The 22,751-nt window shown below is 46.0% G+C and overlaps 1 protein-coding gene across 1 annotated transcript in view; it reads right to left on the reverse strand.

Annotated features, from left to right (window-relative positions):
- Positions 1 to 252: 252 nt before the first annotated feature.
- Positions 253 to 22,751, reverse strand: part of VAV1 (vav guanine nucleotide exchange factor 1) — a gene marked incomplete at its 3' end in the record, with an annotated part of 50,700 nt that continues 28,201 nt past the window's right edge. Inside the window, exons 7-27 of the mRNA XM_079917289.1 lie at positions 21,802 to 21,870; positions 21,515 to 21,618; positions 20,793 to 20,892; positions 19,939 to 20,034; positions 19,652 to 19,720; positions 19,309 to 19,395; positions 19,132 to 19,217; positions 18,582 to 18,714; positions 18,177 to 18,286; positions 17,253 to 17,354; positions 16,926 to 17,023; positions 16,810 to 16,832; positions 16,588 to 16,633; positions 13,918 to 14,054; positions 13,540 to 13,605; positions 11,242 to 11,273; positions 7,172 to 7,288; positions 5,609 to 5,696; positions 3,560 to 3,674; positions 2,087 to 2,238; positions 253 to 306 (exon numbers count right to left, since the gene is read on the reverse strand). Of these exons, the coding sequence (XP_079773415.1) occupies positions 253 to 306; positions 2,087 to 2,238; positions 3,560 to 3,674; positions 5,609 to 5,696; positions 7,172 to 7,288; positions 11,242 to 11,273; positions 13,540 to 13,605; positions 13,918 to 14,054; positions 16,588 to 16,633; positions 16,810 to 16,832; positions 16,926 to 17,023; positions 17,253 to 17,354; positions 18,177 to 18,286; positions 18,582 to 18,714; positions 19,132 to 19,217; positions 19,309 to 19,395; positions 19,652 to 19,720; positions 19,939 to 20,034; positions 20,793 to 20,892; positions 21,515 to 21,618; positions 21,802 to 21,870 (1,884 nt within the window). The remainder of the gene's footprint in view (positions 307 to 2,086; positions 2,239 to 3,559; positions 3,675 to 5,608; positions 5,697 to 7,171; positions 7,289 to 11,241; positions 11,274 to 13,539; positions 13,606 to 13,917; positions 14,055 to 16,587; positions 16,634 to 16,809; positions 16,833 to 16,925; positions 17,024 to 17,252; positions 17,355 to 18,176; positions 18,287 to 18,581; positions 18,715 to 19,131; positions 19,218 to 19,308; positions 19,396 to 19,651; positions 19,721 to 19,938; positions 20,035 to 20,792; positions 20,893 to 21,514; positions 21,619 to 21,801; positions 21,871 to 22,751) is intronic.

The following is a 22,751-nucleotide window of genomic DNA, read 5'->3' on the forward strand; positions in this document are numbered from 1 at the left end:
CCATTCATCATTTTATTAAAAGCGGTTGACTTGAGCCCTGCCTTCTCGAGGGGACCCAAGAGGAAATCAGTGTATTATAAATTAACCAAGGCAGGGCATCATCCCAGGAGGCCTGCCAGCTGGGCGCTAGCCCTCCACAGTCCATCCCGGACTCTCAGCCCGCCAGGACCTTTCACAGCCCCGAGGCCCGCTGCCTGCTCATCCCAGGCTCAGAGTCTAGAGTTTCTCATCGCTCTGGCAATGTGCCAAAGCTCAGCAATACTCAGAATAATCCTCTTCCACATAGTTGGAGGGGAACCAGCCAACCTGGAAAGAGACAGGGAAGTGGTCAGGGCAGCCTCTGCACGTTCTCCCACTGTTCCTCGACACACCAGGAAGGTTCCCTCCTACCTCAGGGCCTTTGCACCTGCCATACCTTCTACCCCAGAACGTACCTCCCCTAGATACACCCTCGGCTGACCACTCCCACCTCCTACAGTCCTTTACTTACATGTCACCTTATCAGTAAGGGCTTCCTAACCATCCTATTTAAAATTGCAAACCCCATCCACCCCAACAGTCCTTATCCCCACTTCCTGCTTTTCCATAACACTTTTCACCATCTAATTGATTATATATGTTACTTATTTATGGGCTTCTTGTCTGTTTCCCCTCCCTTCACTACAACAGGCCAGGGATTTTTGTCTGTCTTATTCATCACTGAGTTCCAAAAGCCTAGAATAGTTCCTGGCACACAGTAGACACTTAATAAATATTTGTTGAAAATATGGATGGATGACGCAAGAGGGAGGAGATATGGGGATATATGTATATGTATAACTGATTCACTTTGTTATAAAGCAGAAACTAACGCACCATTGTAAAGCAATTATACTCCAATAAAGATGTTAAAAAAAAAGATGGATGGAATGATGGATGGATGGATGGATAGATGGATGGATGAAATGATGGATGATGGATGGAATGATGGATGGATGGAATAAAGGATGGATGGATGAAATAAAGGATGAATGGATGGATAGATGGATGGATGGATGGATGAATTCTTTACAGCTCAAACCTTCCTAAACATCCCAAAATCCCCCCTCAAGCCCTAACTCTTCTCTACCACACACTAAATTTACCCTCCAAGGTTCCTAAAACTGTTCACCTAAGCAATTATCTAGGTCACTTTTCACATGTTTCCCTCTGGTAGAACTGAAGCTCCTAACCAGTGTCTTTATCTTCATTCAACAAATATTTTTTGAGAAACCAATACAAGCAAGGCAGTATTCTAGAGGCTAGGAATTCATCAGCAGATGAAATAAAGAATACTTTCTGCCTTATGAGACAAAAATAAGAACCAGACAGAAACTTTTTTGAGAAAATTTAAGGTCCCTCCTGAAAGTCCAAATTCAGGCAGACAAAAGTTCACAAAAGGCAAAAGCGGTTGGTCTCAGTTCTGCCTTTTCATGCATTCAATAAATATTGATTGACATACTATGTGACAATCAGTGTTCCAGGCACTGATGATACTGCAGTGAACAAGATAGAAAAATCCCTCCCCTCGTGTTCCCCAAACATGCCAATCACTCTCTCACCCCAGGGCCTTTGCACGTGCTGGTTCCTCTGGAATACTTTCCCACACCTCCCACCACCCATGACCTGGCTGACTTAACTCACCCCTCAGTGATCAGCTTGGTCTCTCAGAAGGCGCCCTGACCTGCTCCCAGGATGAGCTGGGGGTTCCTTGGGGGCTCCCAAGGTGCCTTATGATTCCCCATCTCAATCTCAACCACTCACTGTTGTAACTGCATGGTTACAGGTCTGTGCTTCTCACCAGACTATGAGTTTCAGGAGGGCAGTGATTTTACTGTGCTCATTTTTGTCTCCTTGGCACCCAGCTAAATGCCCGACCCATAGTAGGTGCTCAATAAATAAGTGCAAGGCGCATAAATGAAATCTGTTCCTTCATCCCTTCCTACCAGGGAAGCCCTTCACACGAGCCCCTGCCCACTCACTCCACTCCATCATCCCGTAGAGCTTCACGAGAGCCAGCTCACCCCACACCCTTTCCCTGGGGCTGCCAAACTCCACCCCAACTCACCCGGCCATAGATCTCCCCTCGCCACCAGCCCTGCTGCCCCTTCTTGTTAAGGATCTTGATGATGTCACCCTCTTTGAGGGACAGCTCTGATCGGTCCCGGGCGCAGAAGTCATAGCGGGCTTTGGCTGTGCCAAAATACTTGGTGCTCCCTGCTGTGTGGGAGAGAGCAGAAGTGGGAAAGGGCCCTGGAGCAGACACACAGCTACCGTCTGGGGGCAGTGGGAGGACAATGCTCCAATAGACCAGGATGAAGAAGGGCTCCTCAATGCTTCCTTCCGCTGAGTGTTGGGTGGCCTGTGTTCTGAGTGTACACAGCTGTCTTCCCAGAATCATCCTTCTAGCCCAACCAGCATCCAAACTTAGAAAGTAATACCAGTTATGATCTTTGAAATGTTACGTATATATTCATAGTGAGAGAAACAGAAGAAAGATGTGGAAGTTCTCATTCTAGGTAATATTAATCATACTAAAGAAGTCCAAGGGTTGAAAAAGAGAGGGAGAAAGATAAGAAAGGGAAAAACTTTCCAAAGTACAATATTAAGTGATATTGCAGACTATAAAATTAATTTGTAGTATTTCTGCAAATAGGCTAAGATTGAACATCCAAATATTCACCGGGATGAATAAGTAACTTGCAGACAGATAGAAACATTTATTTGATTGGGTGATGAGAATAGGGATAATTTTGGTCTCAGTGTCCTAATGTTATGCTGGTGTTGCTTTTTCAAAAATATAACTTTTGAAGTGGTGAATTGTTATTTTATTGGTAAACATTTTAACAATAATTAATTTTAAAATCCCTCTTAAAAAATTTTTTGGACATGTATGTAAGAATTCAGAAACTCCACCACCCAGGCAACTTTTCTGCAAAACGTACTCCAAAATGCACTCCAGAAAAATAAAATCTGAATCAGAATAAGAAATTTTAAAAATAAAGGAAAACACAGAAAACAAGAAATATAGACTGTCTAGATAATTCTTGATATTGAATTTGCAAAGTGAAATGCAATGGTGAAGAAAAAATTCCTAAAATATAAGGTGTGATTGTTTTCATTCATAGCAAACCGTAGCCTACATTCCAAATAACTTCAACAAACCAGGTGAGTAAGAGATACAAAGGAAAAGGAAAGAAAGAGCGTACTAAAGGTCTTGCCTTTCTGTGGGAGGTTATTGATACTAATTCATGCCTGATATTGATACAAAAATAAAGGCTTAAAATGTGTAGGTGAGAACCCTTCTGGTTCCTAGTGTCCTCATCTTCCCAAATATGAAAGTAAACTCTTTCGTCCAAGTAAATGGATATGAAAATCTCTCAAGAGCAAAGGGACAAACAGGAGGTGGGAATTAGCTCAAGCTGTTTCACAGATAGGACTTTTCTATGCCCACAGGAAGGAATGTCCACGGCATCCCCAAACTTTCCCTCCACAATGGGAAGGAGCTGGCACAGCAGGCCCCCAGCTGGAGACAGCCTACCTGGTGGTTTGCTGATGGCTCTCCTCTCAGGCTCCTTGAATGGGAACTGCAGGGTGGTGTCCAGTGACTTGAAGCAATCCTTCAGAGAATTTTGTTGGTAGAATTCTACGAGCTCCTGCAAAGAAAACAGCAGAACAGATGCTCTCCCAGAGGGCCAGCCCACAATGGGGACACAGCTGAAGGAGCCACATCCAACTCCTCATGTGAAACAGGTCCTCCTTCTGGTCTCCCTGGCAAAAGACACCTTGAATGCTCCCCACGATGGGGAGCTCACTCTCTTCCTGGTCAGCCAGGACCATTTTATGGTGAAGAAATCACATTGTCTCAAGACAGTTCTCCTAACAGCCAGTTCATTTCATGATAAATTTACCAAATAATCAACTTGCCTGATGACCAGCTCACCAAAACCAACCCTCCCTGGGTGTCAAGAGCACTATTTTTACAAATAATTGTAATAATAATAAATGCTGTTTACTAAGTACCTACTGTGTGCTGGTCAGTGTGCAACCACACATCATCAAAATCTCCTAATAATCATGGGAGGTGAAAACATTGATGAGTCCCCTAGTTTATAAATGGAGAAACTGAGTCACAGAGAAGGCTCGTGCAGGGTCCCACAGCTGGAAAAGGGCAGATCCAGAATTCAGTCCCAGGACAAGCAATAGAGCGTAGCAGCTAAGAGCTGGCCTCTATAATAAATTGATCTGAATTCAAGTCCCAGATGTGTTGCGTTTAAGAATACTTCTTCCACAAACGCTCAACCTGATTCTAACAGTGGGGAAACAGTCAAGTCAACATTAACATTCTGCAAAACAAAATGTCTTATGTTTTGGAGTTCTAGACTTCAAAAGTTGCAAAGTCATGAAAGACCAAAGAAATAAATAAAAGACTGGGGAACTATCGCAAATTAAAAGAGACACTAAGGAGATGAAAGGAATGTGTGATTCCCCTAATCATATCCTAGGGGGGAAAGGTTATAAAAGACATAATTCAGGCAATCAGGGAGCTTGGAAAATGGGCTGTGTATTATTATAATAATTTTGTATCAATGTTCAACTTCCTGACTTTGATAATGATACAGTAGTGAGGCAAGAGAATGTCTTTGATAGTCATGCTAAAGTACTTATAGGAAGGGTCACGATGCCCGCAAATTACTCCTAAATAATGCAGAATAAATGTGTGAGTGTGTGCGCAGAGAGAGAGAGGGAGACAGAGAAAGCCAAAGAGGAAGAATATTAGCCATCAGTAAATCCAGGTGAAAGGTCCACAAATATTCATGACACTATTCCAGCAACATTTCAGTAATTTTTCAGAAATAAAAAATGGGGGCAGGCAAAACTTTCAGAGTAAAAAGTTTGGGGGCAAAATAGATTTGTGGAATGAGTGAACAGTCCCTCATCTTTTGGGCAGTCAAAGATCCATTGGAGGCTCAAGTGAAATTTGAGATACCTTCCTCCCCCAAAAATGCAAATATATGCAAATTTATGGATTTTCTTTCAGAGGATTCCCAGAATCCTCAAGCATCCACAGACCATGGCTAGGATCCGTGTGCCTTAAACCAATGGGCTTAAGATGTCTAAAAGACAGCCCCAAATTATAGGGCACCAAATAGAAACAAAAACACTGGAAAGGCATTTGGATTCTCTGTGAAATGGTCATTAAGCACATTAGGCAGAGCTAAATCTTGACATCTGACAAAAATAGGGGCTCTGCTATTCGGTGATACCAGATGAGGACTAAATCTCAGTTTCCCGCATGTGTGAAACGGGAACTCAGAGAGTGAGTTGAGCGGATGACGTGCAGTCCTATCTATGATATGTTTGGCACTCGGTCAGTGCTTTGTACATGTTCACTGATGCTACTGTTGTTTTTGTTGTTATTCTTCTTCTCCGTGTTGATGATTAGGAACATGAGTTTAAAGCCAGTTGCTCCATAGTGCCTCTTGGAGGGGCTGTTCTGAATGTAGGAAAGGGGGTCCCAAGGTGGAGCTTCAGAGAGGGTCCTACCTAGATTCTGGAAGGCTGGGTTTAGGGATACATTGGCCCTTACCATAAGCCCCCGGAAAGCCTTCTTCTCTGTAATCCGGTACAGTCCTTCTGCTGTCATGATTTTAATATGCTTGACCTCAACATTATACCTGGAAGCAGGGAAAGAGAGCGAGACGGTCACTGGGTCCTGAGTCTGGGAATTCAGTCCCATCTCCTGTCGAGTCTCAGCCCCATGCTACACACCCCCAACCATGGAAGAAGCGTTCTTGGCTACTTCAGGGAGGGGGCGACCGCTGGAGCCCGACAGGATCCCTTCCCTGGAGCCTTTGCTGCTCTAAACCTTAATTTCTTCCTCCATATAACAGGAATCGTCTTCCTTGACCCACGGGGTTGTTGAGAAGTCAAAAATACCTTATAAAGAAAGCACTGCTGTAGAGTACATAGAATGAAATCTCCACTTCCACTCATATGAATGACCATAGAATCTAAAGGATGTGCGAGAAGGGATCCATTTCCACCAATATGGCGGACCACAGACTAGTAAGGAAGAGGCATGAATTAGCAGAAGTGGTTCTGCCAATATGAAGAACTAGATAACCAAAAAAATCTCCTACTCAAAAAACCCCTAGAAATGCCGTGAAAAAAATGCTGAGCTCTCAAAAATGTAAGGGAAATCCCCAGAGGCCAAAAATGAGGATGAAACTTAAAAGTATATGTCTTTTTACTCTTTTTTTTGTTTGTTTTTTTGGCCACGCTACACAGCTTGGGGAATCTTAGTTCCCCAACCAGGGATCGAACCCCAGCCCCCAGCAAGAGAAGCACAGAGTCCTAACCACTGGACCGCCAAGAAATTCCCGAGGAGCATATGTCTTAATCACATAGAAATATGAGATGAGTTACTGGATCCCTGTTGGGTAGAGAGTTGGCACTGAGACCCACCCACACCCATAAGGGTAGACTGTCAAAAAGCTACATCCTCAGGAAAAGAGGTGGTCTAGAAAAGCCCACCCATGAGCACAGCAGGGACCATGTGAAAGCTTGTCTCAGACCCAAAACAGAAAAGTCACCCTTGAGAATTCATAACCTCAGTCCTACCCTCTTATGGGTTTAGTATTTATTCTTAAACCACCTGTGGAGTCTGGGAAACTAAGGAATTAACCCAAAATATTTTAACCTGAAAAAGAAATGAACTTGTTGGTGATTCCCAACAGAAGCAAATGCAAAATCTCTGGGGACCCAGGCAGCAAAGATACCCACAGGGAAAGCCCCGCTTAAAATCACAAGACCCAGTGACAAAACCAACAAGGAAATAAGTCACCACAAGCAAGAAGCTGAACCCAAGAAACAGCAAGGCAGGAAAGCCGGGGTTTGCAAGACTTGGGTCCAGATTGCATTTCTGCCTCTTCCTAGAGTATGCTAAATGCCTCCTGGAGCCTCGCTTAAGAAGCATATCTCTTTCCTGTGGGTTGCCAGTCGAGTAAAAGAAATCAGAAAGATTAAAAACACCTAGGACCCTGCAGGAGCTCAATAAAAGATAACTATCGTGACTGTACATCTTTCTTCTTCCTAAGCACCTGCAGTGCCCAGGTCACAAGGGGAGATAGGTCAGGAAAGGAGGAATTACTTAATGCTGATGGCAAATTCTGCAGCATCTTTCACCCTCTGTCGCACCAAAAACGTCCCGTCCGAGCGGTTGGTGAGGATGCCTTCCGCCGCGGCTCGCTCCATGGGGCCCGCGTACCTGTCGAGATACACCAAGGAGAAAGGTCCACACAGCCCCTATGTTGCCCTATTGAGGCTGCTTTTCCCCCCAACCCCTGTGATTTCTTTTTAAGTGAATGACAGCCTGGGTCTAGCAGCGCCCTTAGACACTATAAACCCTGGGGGAGGCATTGGCCAGAGTCCCGAAGTGGCAGTGGCCATTAGATATCTGTAAGTCACACCCAAGGTTTCACCCCTGGATTGCAGGAGACAACTCGGTCCTTTGGGTGTGACTGTGTTTCCGTGTGACACAATAAGAAATATATATTTGGTTTCTGTGCCCCCCACCCTTTCCTGGCACGCAACTCCTAAAAGTTTCGGAATCTCCGACGTGATAAGTGTCTTTTTCTGTGCTAATGAGATGACTGGGGGCTCTTCGATAGCCTCAGGATGGGGGCTGGTGGCCGGAAGAAACAACCACGTGGTTAGAGGGTTGGAACTTTCAGCCTCACCCCACCCCTACATATGGGGAGAGAAGAGGGGCTGGAGGTTGAGTTCACTAATGGCCAGTGATTTAACCAATCTTGCCTACGTAATGATGCCTCAACCAAACCCCAACCGAATGGTTTTGGAGAGACTCCAGGTTGGTGAACACAGGGAGGTACGGGGAGGGTGCAAGCCCAGAGAGGGCGTGGAAGCTCCGTCCCCTTTCCCCATACCCTGCCCTGTGCATCTCTTCCATCTGACTGTTCCTGAGTTGAATCCTTTTATAATAAACTGGTAATCTAGCATGGAAACTGTTTCTCCAAGTTCTGTGAGCTTGTGTTAGCAAATTACCAAACCCAAGGAGGGGGTTGTGGGAACCCCCCATTTATAGCCGATGGGTCAGAAGTAGGGGTGGCCTGAGCTTGTGATTGGCATCTGAAGTGGGGGATTGTCTCGTGGGACTGAGCCCTTCATCTGTGGGATCTGATGCTAACTCCAGACAAACAGTGTCAGAATTGAATTGAATTGTAGGACACCCAAGCTGGTGTCTGGAGAACTGGAGAATCGTTTGATGTAGGAAGAAAATCCCACACATTTTGGTTTTAGAATTGCTGAGACTGTGAGTATAGAAAAACAGTTGTTGGGTTTTCTTTCTTTTACTTGGAATTTGGCATGCCTGGACAGGTATTTACTGAGTGTCCACTGTCTGTCCATCTCTGTGGTCACCAGGACGGAAATAGGGTGAGGAGAGTGAAAGATAGCCTCAGGTACAAAATTTAAAGGGCAAAAGCCCCAAAACTCAGACATCAAGATAAATAATAACAAGTAAAATAAGTAGTATTTTAATGCAGTATTTTTAAAGTGCAAAAACATCCGTAAAAGGAATGAAGTACTGATACATTCTACAACGCGGATGAACCTTGGAAACGTGATGCTGAGAGAAGCCAGTCACGTAAGGGCACGTACTGTATGATTCCACGTACATGAAACATCGAGAACAGGCAAACCCATAGAGACAGAACGTACATTAGGGATGGTCAAGGGCAGGGGGAAGGGGATGGGGGTGATGGTTAAGGTGACGGGGTTTCTTTTGGGGGGGTGATGAGAATGTTTTGGAGCTAGATAGAGGTGCTGTTTGCGCACCATAGTGAATGTACTCGATGCCATTAAATATATCGGGCTGGCCAAAAAGTTCGTTCGGGCCTTTCCGTCCGGGGCAACCTGAACGAATTTTTTGGCCAGCCCAAGAGATGTGAAAAATAAATAGAGGTGTGACTAGGAATATTTTATGCTGTAAATGTAAATATATAACATAAATAACATATATAAATTATAGATAATATATAATTATATGTGATGTATCAGTGTGGACATGAATATATTTATGGCATAAATATAAGCATAAAAAATATAACTATAGATAACACAATTATAAATAATATATAAATATGAATGTGTTTATGCTATAAATGTAAATACATAACATATATATTAATCATATACTATATAATTATAGATAATATATGTGGGACTATGCATACATTTGTGCCATAAATTTAAATATATAACATAAATAATATATATGAACTATAGACAATACATTTATCATATAAAATATGAATTATTTATTATATACAAATACAAATATGTTTATGCTATAAATGTAAATATATAACAATATATATTAATTATATAATTACAGATAACATGTAAATGTGAATAGGACTATATTTATAAGGTGAATATAACATAAATAATGTATGTTAATTATACACAATATATACTATAGATAATATATAAATATGAATACAAATATATGCTATAAATATATAGCATAATATGCATTAATTTTATATAATACATAATTATATGGTCCATAAATGTGAATATGTAATATAAACTTAAATATTAACATAAATGCCACTTTGGTTAATCTTAGGTCATGTAAATTTCACCTCAATTTTAAAAATAAGTTCAAAAAAATCTGTGATGAGTAAAATGTCAAAATTTTAAATAAGGACAAGATCTGACTCTGCAGTTGCCTGATTCACCACAATTCACCTTTCCCTACTCCCAGCCCTATCATATCCTGTGTCTTTATTTACAGTTTCGGTATTTTGCTCATCACACATTTTTTTTGCCTTGCTTTCGATTTTTTAAATATTGCATTAAAATAGTATGGATCTCGATGCCTGAGCGTTTTGGCACCCCCTTAAATGTTGCACCCAAAGTCAGGGTCTCACTCTCCTCAATCCAGTTCTGGCCCTCGTGACCTGGTGACAACATCTGGCAGGGCAGGGGCAGAGCGGGCACAGCCTCAGGTGACCACGGTTTAAATCCTGGCTCTGCCACCTAGTTGCTCTGTGACCTCGGGAACTGAGTTTGCTACTTTGAGCCCCAATTTCCTTTTCTGAAAAGAGGAGATAAAACTGCCCATCACAGAGGGACATTTTTGACAAACGGCAATAATGCAGTTGGTGCACCTCATACATGGTAGGCAATCACGACACGGGTGTGTTATTATGCCCTTTGGGTAATAAGGTCAGGCTTTGGAGTCAGCCAAGCTTGGGTTCGAATCCGACCTCCTTCACTTCCTCACTTGGTGATACTGAACAAATCACTTGTCCTCTCTGAGCCTCGGTTTCCTCCTTTGCAGAAAAAGAGTAAGAATAACACGTACTTCAAAGTGTTACTACCGGAATTGAATGTGTCTTTGAAGTGCTGACACACGGTCATAAAAACAATACCATAGCATGTCCGAATCTAAGATGCCAATGATTGTAAAATTCACTGTGGTTTCGTGGGCAATTACGAAATAAAAATTAACTACCCATAAAATTAAGCAGAAGACTCAGACACCACTCATTGTAAGAGCCATTCCAATGCCAGAGATGTTAAAACGTGGGGGAGAAAAATGTGTATTTTAGAATGCATGAAATGCAGTCGTAACAACGGGTGCTAATAATAACAGATAATAAAGTGCTTTTTGTGTGCCAGGAACAGAGCTAAGCACTTTCTAGGCTCATGGAAACCGCCTAACAGCCTTATGAAGCAGATATTATTCATCTGTTTTCCAGAGAGGAAAGCGGAAGCACAGAGAAGTTGAGTAACTGGCCAAAGGTCACAGAACTGGATAATATTGGAGTCAGGATTTGAACCCAGGTCAGTGGGTTCCAAAGCAACACTGAAAACCTCCATCCCTCACTGCTCTATCAGTAGTAGGTGCTTAAAGAAAGGGGGCGTGGGGGTGGGGAGAGGGAACTGCCATCGTATCATCACCATCATTTTCCTTCCGGTGAGAACATAATGTCCCAAAGTCAGGGACCTTCTTTTGTTTGTTCTCTCCTCAGCAGCCCCCAGCATAGGGCTGGAGCCAGCAGTTAATGCCCAAGGTTTGAAGAATGAATAACTGATGGGTTGGTAGCCCCCATCCCCACCCCAATGCCCAGCCCAGGCATCCACCCCAAAGCACCCCAAGTTGAAAATTTAAAAAGTGGTTCTACTTACCAGAGATGAACAGACAGGTCCTGAGGGGGACCCTGGGGACACAAAGACCAAGACTCAGGGCAAAGGGTCCAGCACGCAACAGGCTTCAGGGCACTACATTCATTCATTCATTCATTTTTTCCACTATCATTTATTGGGGGCCTGTTGTGCCAGGCACTGTGCGTTTCAGTGGAAATACAGTCCCAGAATCCAGGGGGAGAAATCGGTCCACCCTCAAATGAATCAGCTTTAAAGAGGCAGCTACGTTTGTAGGCAGACATTGGAGAGACGTTCAGATCTTGGCTTCCGAAAGCCACGTTCCAATGAAAGGACCCAGGCTCCTTGGGAAAACGGTTGATTCCAAGATTGGGGCAGAAAAAGTACAAGAGAAGTCTGCTATCGTGCTAGAAAGTAAGGAAGGGCTCAAAGAATGATGGGGACATGTCGAAAGGACAGAAGAGCCAGCCTGAAGGGGCTCCCATTGGTCAAGGGTGGGACAATTTTAAAATAAAAATCCAGGAACATTTCCTGAGATAGGAAACACACAGATACATAGATAGACACATAGAATATTGATTGATAGATACATAGATACACAGATAAATACAAAGATGATTATTAGATAGATACATAGATGATTGATAGATACACAGATGGATACATAACATAGACAGATGATTGATAGATACACAGATACATAGATACACAGATGATTGATAGATACAAAGATGATTGACTGATACACAGATACACAGATAAATACATAAATGATTATTAGATAGATACATAGATGATTGATAGATACACAGATACATAGGTACACAGATGATTGACAGATACATAGATACAAAGATGATTGATAGATACATAGATGCATACATATAGAATACCTAGATATATAGATTAGAAGAGACAGTTCTTCTTTACAATAGAATATCTGCTAATAACTTCGCAGGAAAGGATGGAGTTGGAAATTCATAATGTAACTCCACAGTGGAGAAATGACCCAAGCCAAAAAAAAAAAAAAGTCAAAGATATTTTTGGGAAAAGTATAAACATGTACTCTGGATTACATAATATATAATGATTTATATTAAATATACTAATTTATATAATAGTATAATGTCCTTGTTGAATTTCATGTCTTTAAAAATCATGCTATGATTATACAAGAGAAGGTTCCTGTTCTTGGGAGATATTCAGAGATGAAGGAGAAATACGTCTGTAAACTTACTTTGAAGTATCTCAGGAAAAATAAATAATAGACATTTTGAAATAAATAAATTGTGCAGAGAAAGATGATAGAGCAATGGGACAAAATGTTAACAGGTAGTGAATCTGAGTAAAGGATGTATGGAAGTTCTTTGCATTATTCTCAGGACTTTTCTGGAAGTCTGAAATTAACATAAAATGAAAGGGACAAAAACGGGACTTTCCCTCTGCAGGCTCCTGTGAGGTCTGTGAAGCAGGCAGCAGGGTCATGAGGGAGGATAAGGTTTGGGAAGAGTGGGGAAGATCTTAAGTCATCATCAGGAAGAGGGAATCAGGGGCTCCCCTGGTGGCACAGTGGTTAAGAACCTGCCTGCCAAGGCAGGGACACGGGTTCGAGCCCTGATCCGGGAAGATCCCACATGCGGCAGAGCAACTAAGCCTGTGAGCCACAACTACTGAACCTGCGCTTCTAGAGCCCGCGAGCCACAACTACTGAAGCCCTCGTGCCACAACTACTGAAGCCCGTGCGCCTAGAGACCGTGCTCCGCAACAAGAGAAGCCACCGCAATGAGAAGCCCGCGCACCGCAACGAAGAGTAGCCCCCGCTCGCTGCAACTAGAGAAAGCCTGCGGGCAGCAATGAAGACCCAACGCAGCCAAAAATAAATAATAAATAAATAAATTTTTTTAAAAAAAGATGAGGGAATCAGGGGAGCGGGGAACAGGTGAAGAAGGACAGGGGCCGGGCAGAGTTGTGGGCAGGTCTGTTCCCAAAAGCTGGGCAAGGAGGCACGGGGTGGGGAGTGACCCTGTAGAGGACTCTGTTCAGTGCCCCAGAAGGCAGGCAGGGGTTGGCCAACCTTCTAGACCCCTGCTTCTTCTCCTGATGATGGAGAGGATCTTCATACAAGAAAAAACAAAGAGAAAAGGACTGGTCATCTTTCCCAGGGCGGCCCCCACTCTGGGCTCAGTCATTGAGGTAGGGAGTGACCTGCCATGATGGACGGCCCCCTCCTGATCTCAGGAGCGTCTCCCCAACGCTGCAGAGGGTCGCGGGACCCTCTCTGAACTCCCCTGCCCTCTCTCCAACCAGACTTGAGACACTCACATGCACGTAGGGCTTGACCCTGTTACAGGGAAACCAGCCAACTTCATTGGTAGACGTATTCCTGCCCTAAGAAGATGGGAGGGAAAGATGGACAGAGAAGTTACAGGCATCCAACATGTGTGTCTTTCACCCAATGGCCACTCTGCTTGGCCATCTATCTCTCCACGGCCTGGATGCCCAGAGAGGTGTCAATCAGTATCAACTTCCTGGGAAGACCACCAGCTCAGAAGGGCCAGGCCAGCCCCAGAAATCCCCATAGACGTCACTCTCCCCAGAGCAGCCATGTCCAGTTGTGCCATGATCCCATTCCCAAGGTCACCTACACCCTGACCCCAAGCTCAGGTCCTTCTCCGTCACTCCCACAGCCCCAGCCTGTACCTCCCACCAGTTCTGTTCGGCTTCCGCCTTGGTGAGTTCCACAATGTCTCCAGGGCTGAGGCGTAGAAAAGGTCCGATGGCTCCAGGGGGTGGAGGCAGCCCATAGTACTCCTGGCACACCTCCATCTTGGGCAGGCCTGGAGGGGAGGGGAGGTGGTGATACAGTACGGCTGGTAGTCCGGGACTTTCAAACCTGAGTCTCACCGCTCACCAAGATGACGAAAATTAAAAAGACAGACAATACGGCAACACCAAGTGGGGGCGAGGATGTGGACAGAGCAACTGGGAGTCACCCGGATTTCTGGATTCTACTTTTTTGTTTTTCCTTGAAGAAGTTTTTCATATGAAAATACTTTAAATAATTTTTTTGGCAAAAACAGGGAGGGTGGCCACCACCCCGTAGCCCATTCCTACATGGCCGTAGGAATCCACTTTGGAAAACTATTTGGCTGTATCCACTAAAGCTAATTCCACTCCTGATAGATCACCAAGAGAAATGAAAACATAGGTCCCAGAGAGTCATAGACAAGAATGTTTACAGCAGCTGTCTTCACAAGAGCCAGAAAAATGGGCAACAAACCCAATGTCCTCAAGGAGATGGATACACACAGCACAAAATACAATAAGCAACGAAAAAGAACAAATGACTGCTTCAGGCAGCCGCACTCGTATGCAGTAACTGAGTCCCTGCGGTACAAGTTCATGTGGATGAAGTTCAAGGGCAGAAAAAACTAATCTATGATCATAGAGGTCAGACAGTGGTTCCCTCTGGGAGGCGGGATGGACTATAGCAGTGAGTATGACCAACACCATCCAGTAAAACTTTCTGCGATGATGGAAATGTTCTATACATTAATCTGAATGGCGGGTACATGGGTGGAAATTCAGTGAGCCATACATTTAAGATTTATTCATTTTATACACCTTATGGTATGTATTTTCTATCTCAATAGAAATATTTCAAAAAAACAAAACACAGAAATATTTCTATCTCAATAGAAAATTATATATTTATATATACAATGGATATGAGCAAGTGTATATATGTGTACATATATACGAACATATATGCATTGGCTATGTTTAACTATATATATATATATATATATATATATATATATATATATATATAGACTCACATACACTCATATATATTTCCTCCTATTGAGGACATTTGGGTTGTCTGGTTTTTGACCAATAAAGCTGATATATGCATTTTTGTATAAAGCTGATTTTATACATATGTATTACTATATTATATATATATATATGTTCCTACTATTGAGGACATTTGAGTTGTTGCTAACTTTTGACTATTACAAATAAGACTGATGTATCTATATCTAGCTGTAGATATAGAACTACAGCTAGATATCTATGTATCCGGATAGATAGATAGATAGATAGATAGATGATAGATAGATCGACCTGAAACTGAATCTTTACACTGATTCTGTATGACTGTGAGCAAAGAGTTTATTTTTCTTGGCCACACCAAGTTCTTTAATAATGCCTTGCCATCCTGCTTCCTAGCCTTTGTACATGCTGTTCCCTCTGCCTGGAACACTCCTGCCTCCTCATCTGTCTGACTACTCCTTACCCTCAAGTGTCCACTTTAATGCCACCTCCTCTGAGAAGCCTTCCCTGAAGGCTCAGATTCATCAGGTCCCCCGGTTGAATGCTCTGGAAAACCCTCTACTTCGCCTACTTCAACTGCAATGACTTAGCCAAAGTCTGTCTCCTGCTACCAGCCTGGGAGCTTTGCAAGGACAGGAAGCACACTGTTTTCAGTCACCATTTGCCCCAGACAATATATACAGTAGTTGCTGAATAAAAATCACCCATCACGACTATGATCCCACAAACATCATTAATATACACCAAAATCCAGCCTTTCCCCACTGCCATTGGGCTAAAAAGAATTCTGGCTTGGCCAAACCCTGCATCTCCTGCAACCATCCAGTTGGACTACACTTTGCTGAAACTACTCCATTATGATAAGATTTTGTGATACAGAATCAGTACGAGAAGGGATGAGGTATGCCCAGCCAGCTAAGACTACAGATGGAGTTTGTCAGCGAGAAAAAAAAAAGGGGGGGCGGGGGGGCAGTGAATAATAAAAGTGAATGGGAGGGGGTGGAGGGATAAATTGGGAATTTGGGGTTAATGGATACACACTACTATATATAAAATAAACAACAAGAACCTACTGTATAGCACAGGGACCTATATTCAATATCTTATATTACTGGATCAATATAGTAATAAACTATAATGGAAAAGAATCTGAATATCTATAGATATATATAGATATATATATAGATATATATATAACTGAATCACTTTGCTGTACACCTGAATCATTGTAACTCAACTATACTTCAGTTTTAAAAGTACGTATATACATAAAAATGTGAATGGGAGAGAAGAGCATCTTAACAAGGATTTCTATGTTCTGTGCATCCCCTTCACAGTGTTTGAGCAAAGCTAGTAAAGAATTTGAGTTCGTTATTTATAAATTCCTTTGGGGTTTCTAGGACTGGAACAAATGCTTTATAAGCAGGGCATTATGTGGTCATTAATATAATTGTTGAGATCTGCCCCTGGACCAGCATCACTGAGGCGGACTAGATTTATTTCTGCCGCACACAGCGCCCCCTTCTGACTCACCTAGCTCATTCCTCTTTTTGTCTTGAGCCCGCCGATGTGGCTTATCCTGGAGGGAGAGACCAAGAAAGCAAGTATCGCTACCTGTGCCCAGCCTGAGGGCTCCTCAGCCCTTATCTGAGCACCCAGCAAAGAGCCATGCCCACTGCCAAGGGCTCCCGGGTCCTGCCTTCCCTACCCGCCCCCCTGATTTTCCACGCACAGAAAGGAGCATGGGGGTCTTACCTTCTTCATAGTTCCTGCAAAATCTATGAGAGGGTAAAGGAAATACTAGTTAGAATGGGAACCCCCCACCCTCCATGCAGAAGCAAGCCCACCTCCCAACTTCAGTCTCCTGGTACCTTGCCCGTGTCGACCACATGGAGGGACCCTCCCCAGACACTCCTTGTGTGCAGGTGCACGGCACCGCTGGCAACGGTAGCCCTGATAGAAAGTGCCTCTGGGATGCAGGGAGAAGATAAAGAAGAGAGTCAGTGATGTTGAATGAACACAGCCAATCGTTTTACCAACAACATAAAGGGCCCCTTTGTGTTCTCTTTAGAGCAGGACAGAGATGGAGAAGCTAAAGGTCAAAGGAGGGCCTCCCCCCTCCCAACTCAGGGCCATGACAGTCAAAGAGGAAGAGCCAACCCAGCCCAGGACCCAGGTCCATCCTCCCAGACTCCCACCTCAGCAGCATCTGGCAAGCCTTGCAGGACGTGGTGTCCTCAAAGGAAAACATCTGGAAGTCATGCCCGTTGGCAGTGGCGTTCTCGGGGTAGATGTTGGAGCTGGTGAGGGAAGATAATTCCATGCAATGGAACAGGATTCAGCCATAAAAGGGAATGGAGTACCAACACACGCTGCAGTGCGGATGGATGAAGACCTCATTCTTTTTCATGGCTGAATACTATTCCATTGCATGGATATGCCCTGTTGTGTTTGTCCATCCATCCATTGATGGACGTTTGTATTGTTGCCACCTTTTGGCTGTTGTGAATAGTGCTGCAATGAACATGCGTGAAGACAGAAAGCGGATTAGTGGTTGCCAGGGGCTGGGAGCAAGGGAAATGGGGAGTGATCACTTAATGGTTGCAGGGTCTCCTTTGGGGTGGATGAAAATGTTCTGGAACTGGATAGAGGTGATGGTCGCACATTGTGAATGTACTAAATGCCATTGAAATGTACACTTTAAAATGGCTATGTTTGGGGAACTCTCTGCTGGTCCAGTGGTTAGGAGTCCATGCTTTCACTGCCAAGGGCCTGGGTTCGATCCCTGTGGGGGAACTAAGATCCCACAAGCCGCGCAGCACAGCCAAAAAAAAAAAAAAAAAAAAAAAAAGTCTAAGTTTTTGTTATGTGAATTTCACCTCAAGAAAAAGAAGGAGGAGGGAGGATTTTCAGGCTGGTGACTGAAGCTTACAAAGACTTGGCATTCTGGTGATGCATACAGCCTTAAAAGACTGTCCCTCTCATTTCCCAGATGAGGAAACTGAGATTCAGAGTGGTCCCATGGCAGAGATGAGACGACAGCACAGAATTGCCTCCCAGATCCTGCACCCAAATGCTACAGTCCTCTGAGGATAGAAAGATGGAGGAGGAGGGTGTCTTACATGGCCATCTCGAACTGCTCCAACCATTTCTTCTTCAGTTCTCGTGTCTTGAAGAACAGCTCATAGCCCTGGGCACCTTGGTCCTCAATCAGGAGGAACATGTGAGTCCACTGCAGGGAAGCAGGGTTGAAAATGAAGGCACCTGCTCGGAAGAGGGTGGGACCACACGCCCATTGACCCTACCACTGTGGGGAGAAAAGGGTCAAGCCAACTACAGCCTGTCTGCTCCCAGGAGAGCCATGCATGGGTTACCATGCAAAGGGCTGCCCAGGAGAAGCAATACACGTTCACAAATCTAAAATCACACAACACACGCACTGGCGTTCCAAAGGCCAAGTGGAGAGCTCCAGCTGCATTGAGGCTCCCCAGCACTGAGGTTCCCCAGTTACAGCCTCCAAGCCTCACCTTCTTGTTGTCCCGCTCTCCGGAGGAGTCATCTCTAACCTGGAAGCTGTGCAGGTTCACAAAGTCCTTGAGGTCGTAGGTGTCCCCTCGGCGCTTACAGATGAGCAGAGCTTTGTCGAGCAGGAAGGCGTACCTGGAAGCAGCTGGGTCAGGTGCCCCTGTCGGGCTCCTCCTTAAGTCCCCACCAGCTCTCTGCCTGATCCCCTCCCACCTTCTGGGCCCCCGCCCTGCTGTCCATCTAGGATTCCTGCCCTTTTCGTCCTCTGTGGCCAACTTGGCCTTGCCTACCTCACCCACGTGATCCTTACAGGTCCTGCCACCTGTCGTTCTTGGCTCCTCCCACGCATCCATGCTGGCTCTGCCCCGCCTCTCCATCTAGGCTCCACCCACTGGTCTGTGTGGCCTCACCCACCTGTCTATCTAGAAATAGGGCCAAGCCCCTGCCCAGACTCCACTCCAGATCCGTGTTGGCTCTGTCCACCTGCCTAACTAGTAGCCTGGCCCCGCCCCTGTCCAGGCTCCACCCCAGATACGTGCTGGCTCCGCCCACCTGTCCATCTTGGAGCGCCGCTCCACAGAAGTGATCTTGAGCTCGCCATCGATCTTGGGTCGGCCATAGTGGGCCAGAGACTGGTCCTACACAGCAAACAGCGTGTCTGGTAAGGGGCCACGCAGGAGACCAAACCCCCTCTCCACGTGGCCACGGCCCTGGCCATGCCCGCCTCACCAGGTTCTCGATGGACAGTTGGAAGTTGGTGATCTGCCTCAGCGTCTCGTTGTCACGCTTGACCTCGTTCACGCACTGTGCCAGGTCCTGGGGGTGGGAGAGGGGTGAGCCTGGGCACCCCCCATCTGGCCGGAGACAGGGGGTCAGCCCCCAGCAGCGGCTGGCAGAAGGATGTCACTGTCCCCAAGGGCGACGCTGCGAATAACTCACTCGGCGGAGAGGTGTGTCCCCGTGCGGTGGAGGCAGGGGTGGCCCGTGGGTATGACCGTGCCTGGATGGTACTCACTGACTTGAATGCGTATGTGTCTGTGTGTCCCCGTCACCCCTGTGTGTGACCACTCACCCTCATGGCATCCAGGGCCAGCCGCAAGTTCTCCTTCTCCGTTGCGTCCTGCGTGTGTTTCACCAGCTCCTGCGTGACCCACAGAGATGTATATCACCCCGGGCCTCTGCCGTCTCATCCTGGGGAGCCTTCCAAACAAGCCTGGCCCACCAGCTCCTTCCTCCTCCTTCTGCTGTCCGTAGAGGCATGGCCCCAATGACCCCACCCAGAGAGGGGAGCCCAGCCCCCAGGAGCCCTTGCAGGGAGGTCGATGTGCCAAACCCACGCCTGGGCGCCCCCTTGGGCACCTGGAGAAGGAGGTGATATTTGAGGACCCGCTGCATGGGCACCATCAGCAAGTCCCGTAAGGTGAACCTCCCGTTGTTCGCTCGCTGAGAACATTCCTGGGAGATTGGAGAAAGAGGTGAGTGAGAAGAGGTAGAGGCAGGTGGGGATTTTTATAGAACCTGAAGCTTCATCTCTCTCCCCCAAGGAAATAAGGAAGAATGCCACGGGGTGAGGGGTGGTTTAAGACCCAGCTGGAAGGCTGCCTGGGGAAGAGGTCCAGGATTCCTCAGCTGAGGGGGGCTGCAGAGGGGGAGATCGACAGGTCTGGAGGGTCCCCACCGTGGAGACCAAAGAAGCTGATGGACGGCACACACAAGCCATTCCTCAGCATCCCTGCCCTGTCTGTGCTCCCACTAGACACACGGGTCCAGGGTGGGGTTCAGTCCAGGATCAGTGCTCAGCCCAGGATCAGGACTTGGCTGGGATCGGGGTTCTGTGTGAAGTTGGGGTTCAGCCCAGACTTGGGGCACAGCCAGGGTTGGAGCTCTGGCTGGGGTTCAGTGTGCCCTCAGAGTTCAAATCAGGGTCAGGACCTCAGCCTGGCATCAGGGCTCAGCCCAGAGTCAGGGTTTAGCTGGGGTTAGGGCTCAGCATTCTGGTCCATCTCCTCCTGGTCCATTTCTCCCAGCTGGCTAGTCAGTACCACCCTCCCCAGACCTTCAGCGGGCCAACTTCTGGCTGGGCTGCAACAGAAAGGGATGCCATCTCCAGCTCAGTTTCCTCTCTACTGCCCCTGGAGCCTGGGAAGGAGTGGGAGACACACACACACACACACACACACACACACACAGAAAGATGTAGCCCATCCCCCCACCTCCAGCTTCATCTGCACATCCTCCCGGGCTGTAGCCACACGGTCCAGGTGCTTGCTGGCCGACTCCACCTGGCTGCAGTAGCGGCCATAGATGAGGAACCTGCGGGAAGAGGACATGTGGCCGCGGAATGGCAGCTGGCACCAAGGTCAGGCAGATCTGGGTGTCAGTCCCAGCCCCACCTCTTCCCAGCTGCATGACGCTGAGCCTCAGTCTCCCTGTCTGTAAAATGGTCATAACAATGGCACGCCACACACACACACACACACATACACACACACACACACACACACACACGTGGGGTTATTATAGCATCAAATGAGATAAAGCACAAGAAGCTCTTATCAGAGCACCTGGTGTATCGTCTCTGCTCAACGTTCACTTATTTAATAAGCATTTATTGATCACCTACTGTGTGCCGAGCCCCACGTTAAGCACTTTAAGCATCAATTTACTCCATCCTCACCACAACCCCAGGAGATACGTTCCTGGACTGATTTTATAGATGTGGAAGCGGAAGCACAGAGAGGTTAAGTGACTTTCCAATGCCACACAGCTCTCAAGAGGAAGAGCTGGGAATTTAACCAGAGATGGGCAGCCCCTTGCCCATGAGCAAAGAAGGAAAAGCCCTCTCTGTCCAGTGGCCTATGAGGGTAGGGCCTCCCAAATGCCCACTCAGGGCAGGGTGACTTCCAGAGGTCTGGGCTGGCCAGCTGGGTCTCACCTCTCCTTGTATTTGATGAAGACCTGGTAGAGGGTGGGTGCACTGGGGTTGGCCAGGGCTTCCTTCAGCTCCTTTAGGAAGTGGGTGTGCACGCGAAGCAGGTCCTACTCGGAGAGAGGGGTAAGGGCTGGGGCGGGAGCCTGGGGCTCGGGCTGCCGGGTGGGAGAAGGGTCATCCACCCACCCTATGTCATTCATCTTCCACACCCCACACTCCAGGGACAGGTGAAGCCAGCAGACCATCCCCACCGGACAGAAGTCTGGGAGGGCGGGCATTGGTCAGTTCACCTCAATGTTGATGAAGATGATCTCAACGTCTTGGGGTTTAAGGAACCGCTGCAAGGGCTTCATAAAATGCTGTGGGGGGGTTGGGGGAGACAAGGATGAAGGATGAAGGAGTCCCAGAGAGACGGGGAGGAGGAGACAGAGACAGAAAGGGACGAACAGAAACACAGAGACTGAGCGCGAGAGAGAAATGTGTAGAGAGAAAGAGACAGAGGCAAGGAAACAGAAAAGGAGAGAAAAGGGAGATGGGAAAAAAGTCCACACGAAAACCTGTACCAGATGGTTCAGAGCAGAATTAGTCATCAGAGCCCCAAGGTGGACACAACCCAGATGTCTGTCAAGGGATGAATGAATAACAAAATGTGGTCCATCCATGAAAAGGAGTGAAGCACTGACACACGCTACAATGTGGATGAACCCTGAAAACATGTTGTTCAGTGAGAGAAGCGAGACACAACACACCACACGGTGTATGAGTCCATTTAAATGAAATGTCTAGAATAAGTAAATCCACAGCGACAGAAAGTAGATTAGTGGTTGCCAGGGGCTGGGGAGAATGGGGGTTTAAGGGGTGATGGCTAAGGGATATGGGTTTTCTTTGGGGGATGCTGAAAATGTTCTCAATTTGGGAATTCCCTGGCGGTCCAGTGGTTAGGACTCCGCACTCTCACTGCCGAGGGCCTGGGTTCAATCCCTGGTCTGGGAACTAAAGTCCCACAAGCCGCGCAGTGCAGGCCCCCGCCCACTCCCCACCAAAAAAAAAGAAAGAAAGAAAAAACTGTTCTAAAATTAAGCAGTGGTACACAACGTTGTAAATCAACTGTACTTCAATAAAAATGTTAAAATAAACTGTGGTGATGGTTTCACACCCTTGTGAATATACCAAAAAACATTAAATTATAGATGTTAAATGGGTGAAATGTATGGTATATTGATTAAATCTCAATAAAACG

Source organism: Stenella coeruleoalba, assembly GCF_951394435.1.
Source record: "Stenella coeruleoalba genome assembly, chromosome: 3".
NCBI lineage: Eukaryota > Metazoa > Chordata > Mammalia > Artiodactyla > Delphinidae > Stenella > Stenella coeruleoalba.